At 36.4% G+C, this 16,188-nt stretch overlaps 1 protein-coding gene across 13 annotated transcripts in view; it reads left to right on the top strand.

Moving 5' to 3' along the window:
- CLASP2 (cytoplasmic linker associated protein 2) overlaps nucleotides 1–16,188 on the top strand; it is a 177,290-nt gene that overhangs the window by 59,921 nt on the left and 101,181 nt on the right. For all 13 annotated transcript variants that reach the window (XM_073810969.1, XM_033864535.2, XM_033864534.2 and 10 more), the window contains 3 exons: nucleotides 10,139–10,218; nucleotides 12,486–12,578; nucleotides 15,464–15,609. In XM_073810969.1, coding sequence (XP_073667070.1) covers nucleotides 10,139–10,218; nucleotides 12,486–12,578; nucleotides 15,464–15,609 — 319 coding nt within the window. The remainder of the gene's footprint in view (nucleotides 1–10,138; nucleotides 10,219–12,485; nucleotides 12,579–15,463; nucleotides 15,610–16,188) is intronic.

Here is a 16,188-nt window from a genome sequence, read left to right as displayed (position 1 = left end):
GAGCTATCACATTCTTTTAATAGCTATACAGTGTTCCACATTATTGATGTACCATGATTTAATAAACTATTTCTCTGTCAGTGTCATTCAGGTTGTTCGCAACTTTATGCCATTACAAAGAATGCAGGTCTCCATGTACTTATGTATTTGGTCATTCTGGTGCTTCTGATCTGTAGAATAGACTCCTCTAAATGAGGTTGCTTGGTCAAGGTTGTGTGCGCTTTTAATTTTTTTTTTAACATCTTTATTGGAGTATAATTGCTTTACAATGGTGTGTTAGTTTCTGCTTTATAACAGAGTGAATCATGTGCTTTTAATTTTAATAAAGACATTATTTTACCTTCTCCGGCCTTGAATATAACAGGTTCATTGTGATGGTGAAAAATGGTACTTCTTTTTCTTAATCCTCATCCGTCTATCCAGCCAGCCAGCAGCTAGCAGATGTTTACTGGAAGCTTTTAGTATGCTGCTGTTCTCGTAATCTCTGGGAAATATCAGTGAACAAGAACAAACGCCCTGTCCTCCCAGAGTTTATATTCCAGTGAGATTCAGAATATTTAAATTCATTAATAGGGATTAGCATATCCTCTTGTGTGAGTTGTAATTTGTTATTATTTGCCCATTTTTTAATTGGGCTGTTTTGTCTTCTCAGTTTGTTACAGTTTTTAAAATATTAGGCCTTTTATGCTTTTATTAAAAGTTACAAATATTTCTTCAGTTCCTCCTTTGTCTATGGCATTTTTATGTCAAAATTAAAAAATTTTTGCTTTGGTAGGTAAAATATCTATCCTTTTTTTTTTTTTTTAACTTCCCAATTTCCTGTCTTGAATAAGAAGGACTATTGTCTAGTCCCCAAAGTTTATACAAATAGTCTAATTTATTCTAAAACATAAATTATTTTACATTTAGTTTGTTAAGTGTATCTGGAATTTTTTTTTGTATAAAGTGACAGTATATTCATTTTAATTTCTTTTCTTCCTTATGTATGGGCAAGTTAATGTCGATGCAATTGGATAAAGCATTCTTTACTCCATTGAATTGAGATACTACTAACTGGATATATTTTGGTTACTGATGTTCCTGATGTTTATCTTTACTTATTCTAACTTTTTAGTGAGTGGTTTCCCAAACTTTTTATTATGAAAATTTTTAAGCATATAGAAAAGTTGGCATGCAGTAAACACTCATCACCTAGATTTAATAACTAGCATTTTGTCATATTTGTTTTAACCATCTCCATATAGATATATTCCCACACGTATTCTTTTTTTTTCCAAAACTCAACAGTTGGAAAGCAAATTGTAGACATCATGACATTTCAGCCATAAATATTTAATATACACCTCCTAAGACTTAAAGGTGTGCTTCATTATAACCATAATACAATTATCATATGCCAGAAAATTCCATAATATTATGTATAAAAAAATCCCTTCACCAATTTTTATACCATGACATTGACTTTTTTTTAAAAGAGTCTATGCTAGTTGTCTTTTAGATTGTCCCATGCTGTGGATTTGTCTGATTTCTTTGTGGTGATATTTAACTTGTTCCTTTAAGCCCTTTTATTTTCTGTAAGTTTATTCTAACTATATACCTCCTTTTAAGCACTTCCATTCTGTATTCAAATTTCCTCAAATGTCCTAAAAATATTTTTTAATAAGTGATTCTGTGGGGCCAGAAAGAAAAATTTACTGTTTGTTAGTTCAGGAATGCCCTCTTCTGTTGGTATAGTGAAATGCAACTTCTTTTCTAAATGATACATGGAAGGCTTTCTATTCAGTGCTTCTGATTCTGTGATACCATCTCATTTCAGTAGAACTGTTATCTTTTTCTTCCTTTCCTTTATCCGCCAAGCTTTGAAGGAATACCTCCACCTTCTAAGTGCTACTTACCTCTTGTTCCGAGGGGAACCATATTTGATGTCTTCGTACTCCACTGCCAAGATCCTCCTCTTCCATACAAATTCCTCGGATTTTTCTCTCCAGTGAGGACTCTGTAATTGACATTGCTGGTTTTGGTTGTTTATATTTCCCCATTTAGCTGTAAATTGAAGTTTGAAGTGAGAACTTGTATTACAAGTATGTGCTGTGGACAGTTTTTCTTTTTGATCTCTGGTTTTTGGAGTATTTAGTAAAACATTTGATTTGAATTTGGATGACTACCATTTTCCCATGGGAATCAGAATGTCTACTGTAAGTTTTAAAATTGGGTAAGGAAATAACCTTTTTTTTTAAACTAGATAATCCATTATCTCAGCATTTTGTTGAATTTTAGGCATTATTATTGAATTACTTTCCTTGTTGATCTGAATCACTTCTTTGTCGTGTATCAAATTTTTGTACATTTGTGGGTCTGTTTCGAAGTTTGTGTTTTGTTCATTTGATTAGTTGGCCTATCCCTGCACTAAAACCTGTCATCATTATCTTAGGTTTGTAAGTTTTCATTTCTGTTAGGGCAAGTACTTCCTCCCTTTTCTTATAAGGATTATCTCAACAGTTCTTGGCCCATTGCCCTTCCAAACTTTAGAATCAGCTTGACAACTTCCACAAGAAATCCTGTTGGAGGCTTGATTATGGCAGTACTTTGGGAAGACTGGACATCTTTATGATACTGAGTCTTCCTGTCCATGAACACAGAATATCTACCCATTTATTTTAGTGTTCTTTAATGTCTCATTAAAATTTATTCTTTTTTCCACCTCAAGGATTTTCACTTTTTTTGTTTTGTTTTTGTTTGTTTGGTTTGTTTTATTTCTAGATACCTCAGAATATTTTTATTTTATGTTAAAAAACGTAGTTTTTTTTTGGCTGCGTTGGGTCTTCACTGCTGTGTGCGGGCTTTCTCTAGTTGCGGCGAGAGGGGGCTACTCTTCGTTGCAGTGCGTGGGCTTCTCATTGCGGTGGCTTCTGTTGGTGCAGAGCATGGGCTCTGGAGTGCAGGCTCAGTAGTTGTGGCGCAGGGGCTTAGTTGCTCCGCAGCATGTGGGATCTTCCCGGACCAGGGCTCAAACACATGTCCTCTGCATTGACAGGTGGATTCTTAACCACTGTGCCACCAGGGAAGTCCCAAGAAGCATAGTAATTTTTTTAATTGTAAAACTTCATTGAAAGAAATTTTAAAAGTCATAAATAAATGGACATACTGCATTCCTGGATAGGAAAACAGTGTTACAAAGATGTGAGTTCTCCCCAAATTCATCTATAGAGTCAACGCATTTTCTTTTTTTTTTAAAATTGAGGTATCGTTGACATGCAACGTTATATCAATTTCAGTTGTACAATATAATGATTCAATATTTTTATATATTGCAAAATGATCACCACAATAAGTCTAGTTAACATCCGTCACCATACACAGTTACAGAGCTTTTTTTCCCTTGTGATGAGAACTTTTGAGATTAACTCCCTTAGCAACTTTCAAATATGCGGTACAGTGTCAACTCTAGTCACCATGCTGTACTTTACATCCCATAGCTTATTTATTTTATAACTGGAAGTCTGTACCTTTTGACTCCCTTCACCTATTTCATCCACCCCTTGCCTCTGGCAACCACCAATCTGTTCTCTGTATCTGTGTGCTTGTTTTTTTGTTTGTTTGTTTTTTAGATTTCACATATAAGCGAGATCATACTATATTTGTCTTTCTCTGTCTGATTTATTTCACTCAGCATGATGTCCTCAAGGTTCCTGGACATAGTATTTTCTTAATTTAAAATTTCTAACTTTGTTGCTGATGCATAGAAATGAAATCAATTATTATATTTTGATTTTATATCTAGTCACCTAGCTAAAGTTTAATTTTTAATGATTTTACTGTATATTATTTTGGGTTTTCTATCTACACCAGGATTTGGCAAATTACAGCCAGCAGGCCAAATGTGTCCTTGCTATCTGGTTTTAGAAATAAAGGTTTATTGGAATGTCAGGGAACTAAGGTCCTGCAGGCCCTGCGGCCAAAAATAGTTAGATAGATGGACAGATAGATAGCTAGATAGCTAGACAAAGTGTACAGCTCAGTGTTTTTAAAAAAAAAAAAAACTGTTTAAGTGGACCTGCATAGTTCAAACCTGTTTTGTTCAAGGATCAAATGTATTTAAACTTAGATTGTGAGCTCGTTGCTTGAACTTAATTAGTGGAAGTCCTTTAGGTCCAAATTGGGGATTCTAGAAGCTTTCCTCTGAGAAGTTTTTTTTCTGCTGGACACTGGGGAATAACCAATCAGGGACCCCTTCAGCCTCTCCTAGGTCTTGTCTCAACCAGAATTCTCAGTTACTCTTCTCCACCTCTTTACTGGGAACTCCACTTTTCAATAGGGAAATCTGCAAAGTCACATTGTAAAAGGAGCAATTGTCAAGAATGAGAGCAATTGTTGCTGCTACCCTTGCAGCCAGCCTACTGCAGCTTGCCCTCTGACCACGATAATTTACATGCCTCCTACACACAAAATGCATTCATGGACATTTCCCCAAGGTCTCATCCTAATTATACCATCAGGCTCAAAGTCTGTGATCCTTTGATCTGCATCAGGTCCAGATGCATGAGGTTTCTATCCTCTGGTGTGGCTCCTCTCCATGCAGAGGCCTCTGAACTAAAAAGACATCTACTTGCACCCCACATACTCAACATACAGGACAGAAAAACCATAATAGACACTCCCATTAAAAAAAGGGGAGGGGCTTCCCTGGTGGCGCAGTGGTTGAGAGTCCGCCTGCCAATGCAGGGGACACGGGTTCGTGCCCCAGTCCGGGAAGATCCCACATGCTGCGGAGCAGCTAGACCCGTGAGCCATGGCCGCTGAACCTGCGCGTCCGGAGCCTGTGCTCCGCAACGGGAGAGGCCCGCGTACCGCAAAAAAAAAAAAAAAAAAAAAGGAAGGAGGGCTTCCCTGGTGGCGCAGTCGTTAAGAATCCACCTGCCCGGTGCAGGGTATGTGGGTTTGAGCCCTGGTCCGGGAAGATCCCACATGCCGTGGAGCAAATAAGCCCGTGCACCACAGCTACTGAGCCTGTGCTCTGAAGCCCGTGAACCACAACTACTGAAGCCCGTGTGCCTAGAACCTGTGCTCTGCAACAAGAGAAGCCACCGCCATGAGAAGCCTGTGCACCGCAACGAAGAGTAGCCCCAGCTCACCGCAACTGGAGAAAGCCTGCGCACGGCAACAAGGACCCAATGCAGCCAAAAATTTTTTTTAAATAAATTAAATAAATAAGTTTCTTTAAAAAGGTTGGGGGAAGGAACGGGAACTTCATAGTAGTCACTGATTTATAGCAATTTTGAAATCCAACAGGAACCTGCTGTTAGTTCCCTTATTACAGGGGTCATGAATGTTCCATCATGAAGGTTTCATTCTCTCTTTGGGTGTGCTTCTCTAAATCAGTGTTTTCTTCTGTTCTTGGTTTCGCCCTGGACTCTGGGCTCTGCCCCCGAAATCTTTTCTTCTTTTGTATCAAAATGTCCTGTGTTTTCAGCTGATTGTCGTTTTCAACCTACTTCCCTTAGAAAGTTGGGGATCCAGAAAGCTTTTCTGTCTTTTCATAGCACTCTTCAAAAGCACTGATAGTGCTTTCATTAGTGTAACTCTCTTTGAAAATTATAAATTTTGTATGAATTTCATCAAGGTTCCTGCCATATTTCCCTCCATGTTGTTTTTCCAGCATTTATCTTTCTCTTCAGTGCTAGTCGCTTCACTGTAGCTTGAGAAGAATCTGCCTCTTTCCATCTCTAAAACTTTGCTCTCCTTGCTCCTGTATCTGTACTTTACCCTTTGTTTCATTCACCATTGTATCCAGCACTTCACCTTATTAGTAGTTAAGGACTAAGTAGAATGGAGTTTTCTCTTTATACTTGAACCTTTTAAAGTAGTATTTGAGGATTTCTGAGAATGCCTCGTCTAGGCAGTCTGGCACACTAGAAACCATGGTATCTCCTGAATGACAGTACCCTCTAATCCCACTTCCCCTCCCTCTGCTTCCCAACCAAGTGATTACCAGCTTAGAGTGGATTCTAGAGCAGGGATCAGCAAACTATAGTGCACAGGCCAAATCCAGCCAACTGTCTGTTTTTGTTTCACCCATGAGCTAGGAATATTTTTTACATCTTTAAATGATTAAAAATAGTCAAAAGAAGGATAATATTGCATGACGTGTGAAAACCATATGAAATTCAAATTTCAGTGTCCACAACTAGAGCTTTATTGGAATACAACCTTGTTCATTGTATATTGTCTGTGGCTGCTTTCGGGCTACAATGGCAGAGTTGAGAAATGGCAACAGGAACCATATGGCCCATAAAGTCTAAAATATTTGCTCTCTTGTCTTTTACAGAAAAAAATTACTGACCTCTGTTTTAGAGTGGTTAGACAGCTGGGCAAAGCTCTTCTGTTCTGTTTCAGCCCATTAATATTTTCTGGTATGATTGTTAACACAGTTATATTTGAAAGAGCTTTAGTAGAATTGGAAGCCAGCTTCGCTTGTCCCTTCAGCCCAACCTCTACTTGTGCTGCTGCTCTCAAACGTAATTTATCTAAACACATCTCCTCTTGGTGTGCACACTCATTCTCCTTTTCTTGGAGTAATATTTGACATGAAAGCCCATTACTCTTTTTGACTGTCTTCCTATGTAATTCATTCTCCTTGCTGGTGCTAAAGGGATTTTATAGTATTTTTGGGTGAACTTTTTAAAGCTGTATCAGGAAATGGAGTGATGATTGCAAGATAAAACAGTTCATTCAACAGTTTATTCGTGGCCCATTACTCTTTTTGACTGTATTCTTATGTAATTCATTCTCCTTGCTGGCGCTAAAGGGATTTTATAGTATTTTTGGGTGAACTTTTTAAAGCTGTATCAGAAAATGGAGTGATGATTGTGAGATAAAACAGTTCATTCAACAGTTTATTCCCTATGCAGGCATCCTTTTCCTACTTTGTAGGCCAGACAGTCAAAACCAAGGTGAGGGGAAACATTAGGCAAACATGGATTGTAAAAAGGTTTACTTGTAATACATGCAAGGTATAAGCAAGGTTAGAATGGGGAGCTCAGAATGTCCTCTGTCTTTACACTATTCGTATATCCCAAACACTCCCATTAGCAGCCCCTCTGCTTAAACAAAGTGATTCTCCAAGGTAAGAGTGAGGTAGATTAGGGTTAACTATTCAGACCATGCAATTTCTTACCAAATTTGGTAATGCCCATGTCCAGGTTTAGAGACCTAACTGTCACATCTGAGATAGTCACAAGGCTGCATTTATTTGTCTCTGCATCTTCTGTGGGACTTTTAAAAGCCATTATATTCTACTCCCCCACCACTCCCTACTAGCTTATTTGGCCCTAGTCATAAGAAATTACTGCATAATAAAGAAATTATGATTAGAGTAAATTGTGACTTTCAAAGTTAGACTTTCCTATGTATGTCCTTAGTCATTGGCACATTTTTCTGGCCTTATCTGGGATCTGTTCAGATGCTCTGCATCCCCTTGAAGGATTTTGACATTGTGTTATGGCTGGCGGGTTAATGTATCGACGTTAGCATTCTGTTGTATGTATGATACCTTAGTAAACTGCATATACACTGTAGTAATCCTTCATACTGATCTCCCCTTCACTTCTCCATTCCTCTGTAAAACTTTCTGTCTTCCACACTTTAGTACACTAAGGTTGTTAACTGGCTCTGCTCTGGTACATCTGCACAGGTCTCCTCTACCACTTGAGATGTATACTTTCTAGGCGTCAGTTGTTTGTTCTCAAACTTGCCTAATGGTTGCTCTTATTATTGTAACAAAGTAATTTGCAAGAAGTGGTAATATAAAGGAATAAAATATATTAATGAATGTGGAAAGAACTTTGTTTTTATGAAAACTGTGTTGAATGTTTAGGAACTGCTTGGTAAGGACCAGTCCCTAAGGAAATTTCTGTTCAGTGGCTTAGACAAAGACAACTGTGAAAGATTGGGAAGAAATTGTAAAAATCTAGGCATATGCACTCCTATCAGAGGACCCACTGTCGAAAGCAATAAACCCTGCCATATTAAGAGATTGTAAATGAATGTAGTATCTTATAAGATGTTAAGATAATATGGTTAGCTATCTTTTTGTTTCTTTGCTTTAGCTGATTATTTTCAGGTAATCAGTTAGTTACTAGTACTGATTATGGGCATGGGGTTGGGAGTTTTATGATTTTATTGGATTTTTTAATATCTAGGGAGTAACTATAATTTATTTACTCTTCTAATTGAATTTCCTATAGCAAGCATACATCCATTCCTCTTTTAGTTTATGAAATTGTCATTGCTTTTAATTTGCAGTTTTATATTGCCTTAAACTTTATGCTGTTCTGTGGTCCATCTCTTATTGCTGTTAAAACGCATATACAAAGACCTTCTGAGGTTTTTGTTTGTTTTTAAGATAAGGAGCTTTTTATACACCTTTGGAAATCCTGAGTATTTTTTATTTTTTAGGATGACTTTTTTAAGTCCAGTTTTGCAGTATTAATATTTCCTTTGGTAGATGATAAACTTAATTGAAGAGATATTTTCTGTTTAATTTTTTAACCAGAGAGATTTTTTAAGTGAATTGTCCATTGGAATGTACATCTTAGGTATTTGAAAACCATTTCATGTGTTGGATTTTTACCACGAAGAAAATAAATAATAGAGTTATCAGCCAGATTTCAGTTAGAAGACAGAATCCACAAGTCATTTTTGCAGAGAGAATTTAATATAATTTGTTAAATGGGTATTGATGAATTAAGAATGCAAGAAGAGAACACTAAAGTATCATGGAAGAAGCCGAGGAGGCGAGAAGATTACTGACCCTTCTGCCGGCTTCACAGTCCATCAGTGCAGAGCCTTCCTGGCTTTATTCTCCTTCCCCCCCAAACAGGTGTCTCCTCCCCAGCTACCTATACCACAGTACTCTCAGCAGCTGTGTTAAGATTCCTTAGTTGAGCTTTGTGACGACAGTTCTCCATGAAACCAAGTTACCTCTGTTGATTCTGGTTTCTCCACTGTCATTAAGAGCAAAGACACTATTTTAGTGTCTTCTGCACAACAATTACATATAGCAGCTGACTACCCGGGAAATAATATTTATAATTCATACTACTTCTGTTAAACAACTCCCCTCCCCATTTAAATACTGGTTAATTTGAAAAAAATAAAAATAAAAAATAAAGTATCATGGATGTAGCAATCACAGTAAATAGCTCCTACCCCTAAAGCTGGAAGAACAAAATGAGTTTAAAATTATTGAAACATAGAGGCTTAGAGGAGAGGCCCTGCAGAGCTGTGACTTGACCTCTGTGGAGCAGGTACTAGCTATCTGGTGTCTCTGTCAGGCATAGTGAGCTGGTTTCAGTGAATGTTAGAAAAACTGCAGTCTGGAACTGCTACTGAAATGAGCAACCTGCCAGAGTTGCTAGGGTTTTACTGACAAGAAGAGGAAGTAGTTAGGAAGGAGCAGGTCCCTTCTTCCTTCAGCTTTCATTCTTTCCAGCATCCTTATTGACACAGTTTAACAGGAAACCATTAGAATCAGCAGAAAAATGGTTTGCTCAGTCCTAGGCCCAGCATCACAATATAAAATAGTGTATTTGGAGCTGAAAGACAATAGCTAATTATTGGCTGTTAAACAACTACTGCCTATTAAGTTTACTTTTTTATTGTGTATGTGCAATAAAAAAATCATTTGTGTATTTAACGTTAATTTCAAGACCCTCATTTCTTTCACATTTGCTTTCCTGACCACTGCAGCACATGTGGATCCTCTGCCTCACTTATTTGGCATCATTATTGACATTTAGGGTCATATAAACTGACTGCTCAGCTTTTTAAATGTTTATCCTTTCACCTGTATTTCTTGTGTCCTTGGTCTTGCATTGAATGAGGGATGAGAGGGCTGTGTTCTTATAGTTTGGATTCTACTACCAGCCTCATCTAGTACCTTATAGAGAGTTAATCAACTACTGCTAAGTACCTTCTCTTTTCTGAAAAGTTGGAGATTTTTTTAATACCTTCTTATAAAATGGAATGTCTCAAAATTATGCCTTTTTCATATCAAAAGAGTTAATATTTTTCATGGTGTTCTCAGTGCTAAAATGCTTAAAAGTAAACTTTAAAAAATAAATTTATTTTTAATTATCAGGTGCTTCTAAGGAAGGAGGTGCCGGAGCAGTTGATGAAGATGATTTTATAAAGGCTTTTACAGATGTCCCTTCTATACAGGTAAGGATGCCAGTGAAGTGGCATTCCCCATGAATATTGCCTATGTGCCTGTTCGTAATATTATTTATTTTTGTCCCTGTTTTCCAAATTCTTTTCTTCCTGAATTGACTTAACAAATTATTATTTGTTGGTACAATTAGACTTCCAAGTGATTTTTTCAGTGAGGCTGAAATAAAATTGAATCCATATCATTGAATCATATTACATTGCAGTGTCCAACTACATCCACTTTTTTTTTTAAAGGTGCCTGTGATACAATGTTCTTCCATTTTTTTTCCTCCTACTTTTCTGTCCACTTCATCTCTTTCTCCTTTAAAGCCACATCCTTCTTTACTTGACTGTTGAATACTGAGATTTCTTAAGGGTTGGTTCTGGGCCTCTCTTCTCGCTCTCCATTTCCTTCCTTCCTTCAAATCCATGGCTTTACTTCCTGCCTTTACATAGGTAATGCACAGGTTTTTATCGCTCAGCCAGAACTCTCTTTAGTGCGAAACTAATTTTTCCACTGATTGTTTGACATCTCCTTTTAGATGTCTCAGAGGCATCTCAAATTCAACGTGCCCACAACTGGACTCATGATCTTCCCCTTTCAAACCTACTCTTCCAGTGTTTTATATGTGGAAACCTAATCAGTTATACAAGTTAGAAACCTAGGAATTATTTTATTGCAGCCAATTCCTAACTTAGTGGTATTCAAACTTCTCTCTGTATGCCCTCTAAAAGAATGTTTAAAAAATTATGTACCCCCTCACTGAAGTAAATTTTTGAGTCGGCCCTTTTTTCCCTTGTTAGGGAAGGGGGAGCCTGGCATTGTATTCCAGAGCAAAGCATCATAATAAGATTAGGAGTGGGAGAGGAACCTGCCTTTCTTTTTAAATATGGCAGAAGGACTTTTGTGAAGGGAAAGAGGGAGGCAGGAAAGGCTCAGAAGCCTCCAGTAATCACTCTGTAACAAATGTTTATCTGGTTCCCCTCCTGTCTCTTCAGCCTTGTCTCATGCCTTGCTCCCCTTTGTACTCTTGTTTTTGGCAAGTTTTTGTTTTAAGTAAAAGGGGAATTTAATGGCCGTTGAAAGTGGAAAATATAAATAGGGCCTATTTGTTGGCAGTATCTGTTTGTACTACTCAGATGGTATCTAGGACCCCATTCTTTCTTATGTCTCATTTCTGGATTCTTCTGCATCGTCTTCCCTCATGGTCAGCAACATGGCTGCAGCTGTCCGAGCCTCACTCCCTTAGTACCCTCTGCCTCTTCCGCAGTTGACCATGTAAAACTTTGAAATTCACTCTAACTGAACTAATTTAGGTCATTTGCCCCCTCTGAACCTTGACTGTGATGTAGAGAAATACTGTGCACTGACTGACTTAGGCCTTGGGTCACTGTCTCTTCCCCTGATCCCCTTTGCACTCTTTACTACTGTACTTGGCCTTCTTTCAGTTTCTTTCAGTCACAGAGCCTTTGCACGTGCTGTTCACTGCAGGGAAGGCTGATCTTTCTCTATTTTGTCTAATGATGTCTGCCTCATGCTTTAGCTCTCAATTCAAGCTTGACTTTCCTAACTAGTTCAAACCCCCTATTGTATGTATACTTTCATGGCAGTACGTGCTTCTCCTTGGTGATACTTTCTATTTGCAATTTCATATTTTATATCATTTGATTAATTTTTTTCTTTCCCTGACTAGATTATAAGTTCCATAAGGCAAAGACCATGCCTATTTTTTGCTCACCATAGTGTCCTTAGTGCCTAGAATGTTACATCCCTGTTATGTGAATATTTGTTAAGTGAATGAAAGGATAGTGGTGTTTGGCAGACAGTTAGCTCCAGAGGGAATAAAGCATGTAGCTCTCCTGGCTACAGTCTATTGAGAGGGTCGGAGGAGGGACTAACCTAAAACATGTCCTTTTGCAATATTGTATAATAAATATACAGATGCAATAGATATGTTATATACCTGAAGTCATTTTGAGAACTCAGTCCTGTTTTTACTAATCTGTAGGATATTTGCATTTTGTTTTTTAAATGACAAAGTACTTTAAAAGTATATTTGAAGTTACTCATGAGTGGAGAAATACCCTTACCTGGGTAACAGGTAAGGAAGACAAAGCATTTTATTTTATTATTATCTATAATGTATTTTCATTCTCCATTTAAAAATGGTGCTAGAATGGGAAATAATACTATTACTGGAAAGATTATTTGAACATGAGGGTATAATTTTGCTGTGGCAAGAAATATTAATGTTATAATTTTGCATCTTTTCTTTAAGATCTATTCTAGTCGAGAACTTGAAGAAACATTAAATAAAATCAGGGAAATTTTGTCAGATGACAAACATGACTGGGATCAGCGTGCCAATGCAGTAAGTTTTTTATTTTTTATTTTCTTATCCCTCTCCTTGTTTTTTCAATGTTCTTTTTCAAAAACTTGGAAATTCAATAGTAGTACTACCTGGTATTTATTTGCTTATGAAGTAGAGAGTCTGATAGGTAACATTTCTTTCTGGAAAACACATTGAGATAATAGGCCTTTTCTTAGTTAGGGTCCATTTTTTTCTGTTTTGCTAATCAGGTGGAGCCTATCTCACCCATTTGTTAGTGTCTCCCCATGTGCTACTTTTTGAACTTCATTGATGCCCAGGGACCATGACTCTCCTTAGGGTTACATGGTTGTGGAGTAAAGGGAACCCTCCTGCACTGTTGGTGGGAATGTAAATTCATAGGGATGGCTTTAAATCTGTAGATTACTTTGGGCAGTATGGCCATTTAACAGTATTAATTCTTCCAATCCAAGAGCATGGGATGATTTCTTTGAATCATCTTTAGTTTCCTTTATCAACGTGTTATGGTTCTCAGCATATAAGTCTTTCATCTCCTTGTTCAGGTTTATTCCTAGGTTTGTTTTTTTTTTTTTTATGTGATTTATAAAGGGATTCTTTTTTTTTACTTTTTCTTTTTGATAGTTTATTGTTAATGTAAAGAAATGCAACAGATTTCTGTATGCTAATTTTGTATCCTGGTACCTTGCTGAATTCGTTTATCAGTTCTAATAGTTTTTGTGTGGGGTCTTTAGGGTTTTCTATATGAATTATCATGTCATCTGCATATAGTGACAATTTTCCTCTTCCCTTCCAGTTTGGATACCTTTAATTTCTTTTTTTGTCTGATTTCTGTGGCTAAGACTTCTAAGTTGAATAGAAGTGGTAGAGAGGCCATCCTTGTCTTGTTCCAGATTTTAGTGGGAAGGCTTTCAGCTTTTCACCATTGAGTATTGGGTGTGAGTTTGGCATAAACCATTGGCTGTGGGTTTAGCAAAAATAGCTTCTACTATGTTGAGATATGTTCCTTTTATACCCAGTTTGATAAGAGTTTTTATCATGAATGGATGTTGAATTTTATTAAATGTTTTTTCTGCATCTGTTGAGATGATCATATGGTTTTTGACCACATTGACTTGTGTATGTTGAACCATCCTGTGACCCTGGGATGAATCCAACCTGACCATGGTGTATGATCCTTTTTATGTGTTGTTGGATTCAGTTTGCTAATATTTGTTGAGGATTTTTGCATCTATATTCATGAAAGATATTGACCTATAATTTTCTTTTTTGGTAGCGTCTTTGTCTGATTTTGGTATCAGGGCGATGGTGGCTTCATAGAATGATTTTGGGAGTATTCCTTCCTCTTCAGTCTTTTGAAAGAGTTTGAGAAGGATTGGTATAAGTTCTTTTTTGTACATTTGGTAGAACTCCCCAGTGAAGCCATCCAGTCCTGGACTTTGTTTGCAGGGAGTTTTTTTTATTGCAGATTCTATTTCACTCCTAGCAATTGGACTGTTCAAATTATCTATTTATTCTTGATTCAGTTTTGGTGGGCTGTATGTTTCTAGAAACTTGGATGGACTTGTTTTTATATTTTGTGCTGTTTTAACAATATTGCAATAAACATCCTTGCACATATTTATAACAATGGTGTTTTTATTTTTGTAGGTTAAATTTTTAAAAGTGGATTGGTGGGTAAAGAGTAGATGCAATTTTATTTTAGTAGACATTGCCAAAATATTTTGAACAAAGGCATTAGGCATCCATGATCTTAACAGTAAGAGCTATTACTGGGTGCTATCGAGTCTTTTTAACTTTTGCCAATCTAATGAAGGCAAATGATGTGTCTTTGTTGTAATTCGCATTTGCTTATCACTAGTATGGTTGAACACATTTTCTTATATTTATTTTGCCCAATTTAATATTTGGTTATTTGTCTTTTTCTTATTTTACTGTCATTCCTTGTGTATTGTACTTATATATTGCAGATAATTTTTTCCTACCATATTGTAATTTTTTTTAGTTGTTTAGATGCCTTCTGATTTCTCTTCTGCTTATGATAGTTTGCCTACCTTATATACCCTAAGATTGTATAACTATTCTTTCAGATGTTTTTCTAATATCCACAGTATTTTATTTTTATGTTTTCCATCCTTAATTCATCTTTAACTTTAAAGATATCTTTAAAAATTTAGAAAACCACAGAATTTAATATGAAATTATACATAATAATGGGTATGATAGGTAAACTTTTAGCTTGTATGTGTGAGCACAGATGTGTACCTGAGTGTATCTCAATTGACTGATTAATTTTATTAGGTATGTATGATGTTTATATGGAAAACATTTGGCAATCCTATTCTTAAAGGTTTAGAAATAGGGAGAAAGAGCTATTTGTGTCACAAAGTAAGTGTGATAATGTTAAAATATTGGAGATGGTGATGACTTAATGGTTGATCCTTTTGATTTTTTACTTTTGCTTATGGATGAATATAGTTTACAAATTTGGTTCTTTTAAAAATAGGCTTCTTAGTAGATAGTGGTGATGGTTGCACAACATTTTGAATGTACTTATTGCCACTGAGTTGTATACTTTAAAATGGTTAAAATGGTAAACTTTATTTTAATGTGTATTTTGTGACAATTTTGAAAAGACTCCCTTAAAACTTTAAAATTTACTTACCTACTCATACATTACATGTCTATTATGCATATAATTAAATCTATAATGTTCTTTTCCAGAAAGCTTTTTTGTTTGTTTGCATGTTTATTTAATAAAGATACATTTAATGCTGTTAAAATGTCTGAATATATAATGAAATATAATGAAAAAATTTTTAATTTTGTTCCAGTAGTGAAGTTTAGGTAGTTTTTTTTTTTGCACTGCCACTTTTTAATGTCAGTAATGAAAATTCTCTTTATTTCAGCTTAAGAAAATTCGATCATTGCTTGTTGCTGGAGCTGCACAATATGATTGCTTTTTCCAACATTTACGCTTGTTGGATGGAGCACTTAAACTTTCAGCTAAGGATCTTAGATCCCAGGTGGTTAGAGAAGCTTGCATTACTGTGGCGTAAGTATATTCTTTTTTGTGATAAGTATTTTTTATGAATGAATTTTGTACTCATTGATTTAGTGATTATTCAGTAAAGCATTAGCAGGATAACCCCAAAAAAGCATATATATATTCCAAAAATCATATATATAAGGATTAAATTTGTGTGGTTTAAAAAAAAATCTTTCTTAATAGCACTTTATACCAACCTTAAAATATGTTTATATGTCTAAAATCTACTGGTGGATTTTTGGTCACTAACTCTGTGAGTATAAGAATAAAGTGGGGCTTCCCTGGTGGCGCAGTGGTTGAGAGTCCGCCTGTCGATGCAGGGGACATGGGTTTGTGCCCCGGTCCGGGAAGATCCCACATGCCGCGAAGCAGCTGGGCCCGTGAGCCATGGCCGCTGAGCCTGCGCGTCCGGAGCCTGTGCTCCACAACGAGAGAGGCCACAACAGTGAGAGGCCCGTGTACCACAAAAAAAAAAAAAAAAAAAAAAAATAAAAAAGTGAATGGGTCTGAGAACTGGCTATATGTAACTTTATCTTTGCTAATTTGGATATTAAGCTTTTTATTTCTGATATTTTAGCAGTTGTC

Source organism: Tursiops truncatus, chromosome 10, assembly GCF_011762595.2.
Source record: "Tursiops truncatus isolate mTurTru1 chromosome 10, mTurTru1.mat.Y, whole genome shotgun sequence".
Lineage (NCBI taxonomy): Eukaryota > Metazoa > Chordata > Mammalia > Artiodactyla > Delphinidae > Tursiops > Tursiops truncatus.
Note: the sequence above shows the minus strand (reverse complement) of the source record. Positions and strands in the feature narration are given on the sequence as shown.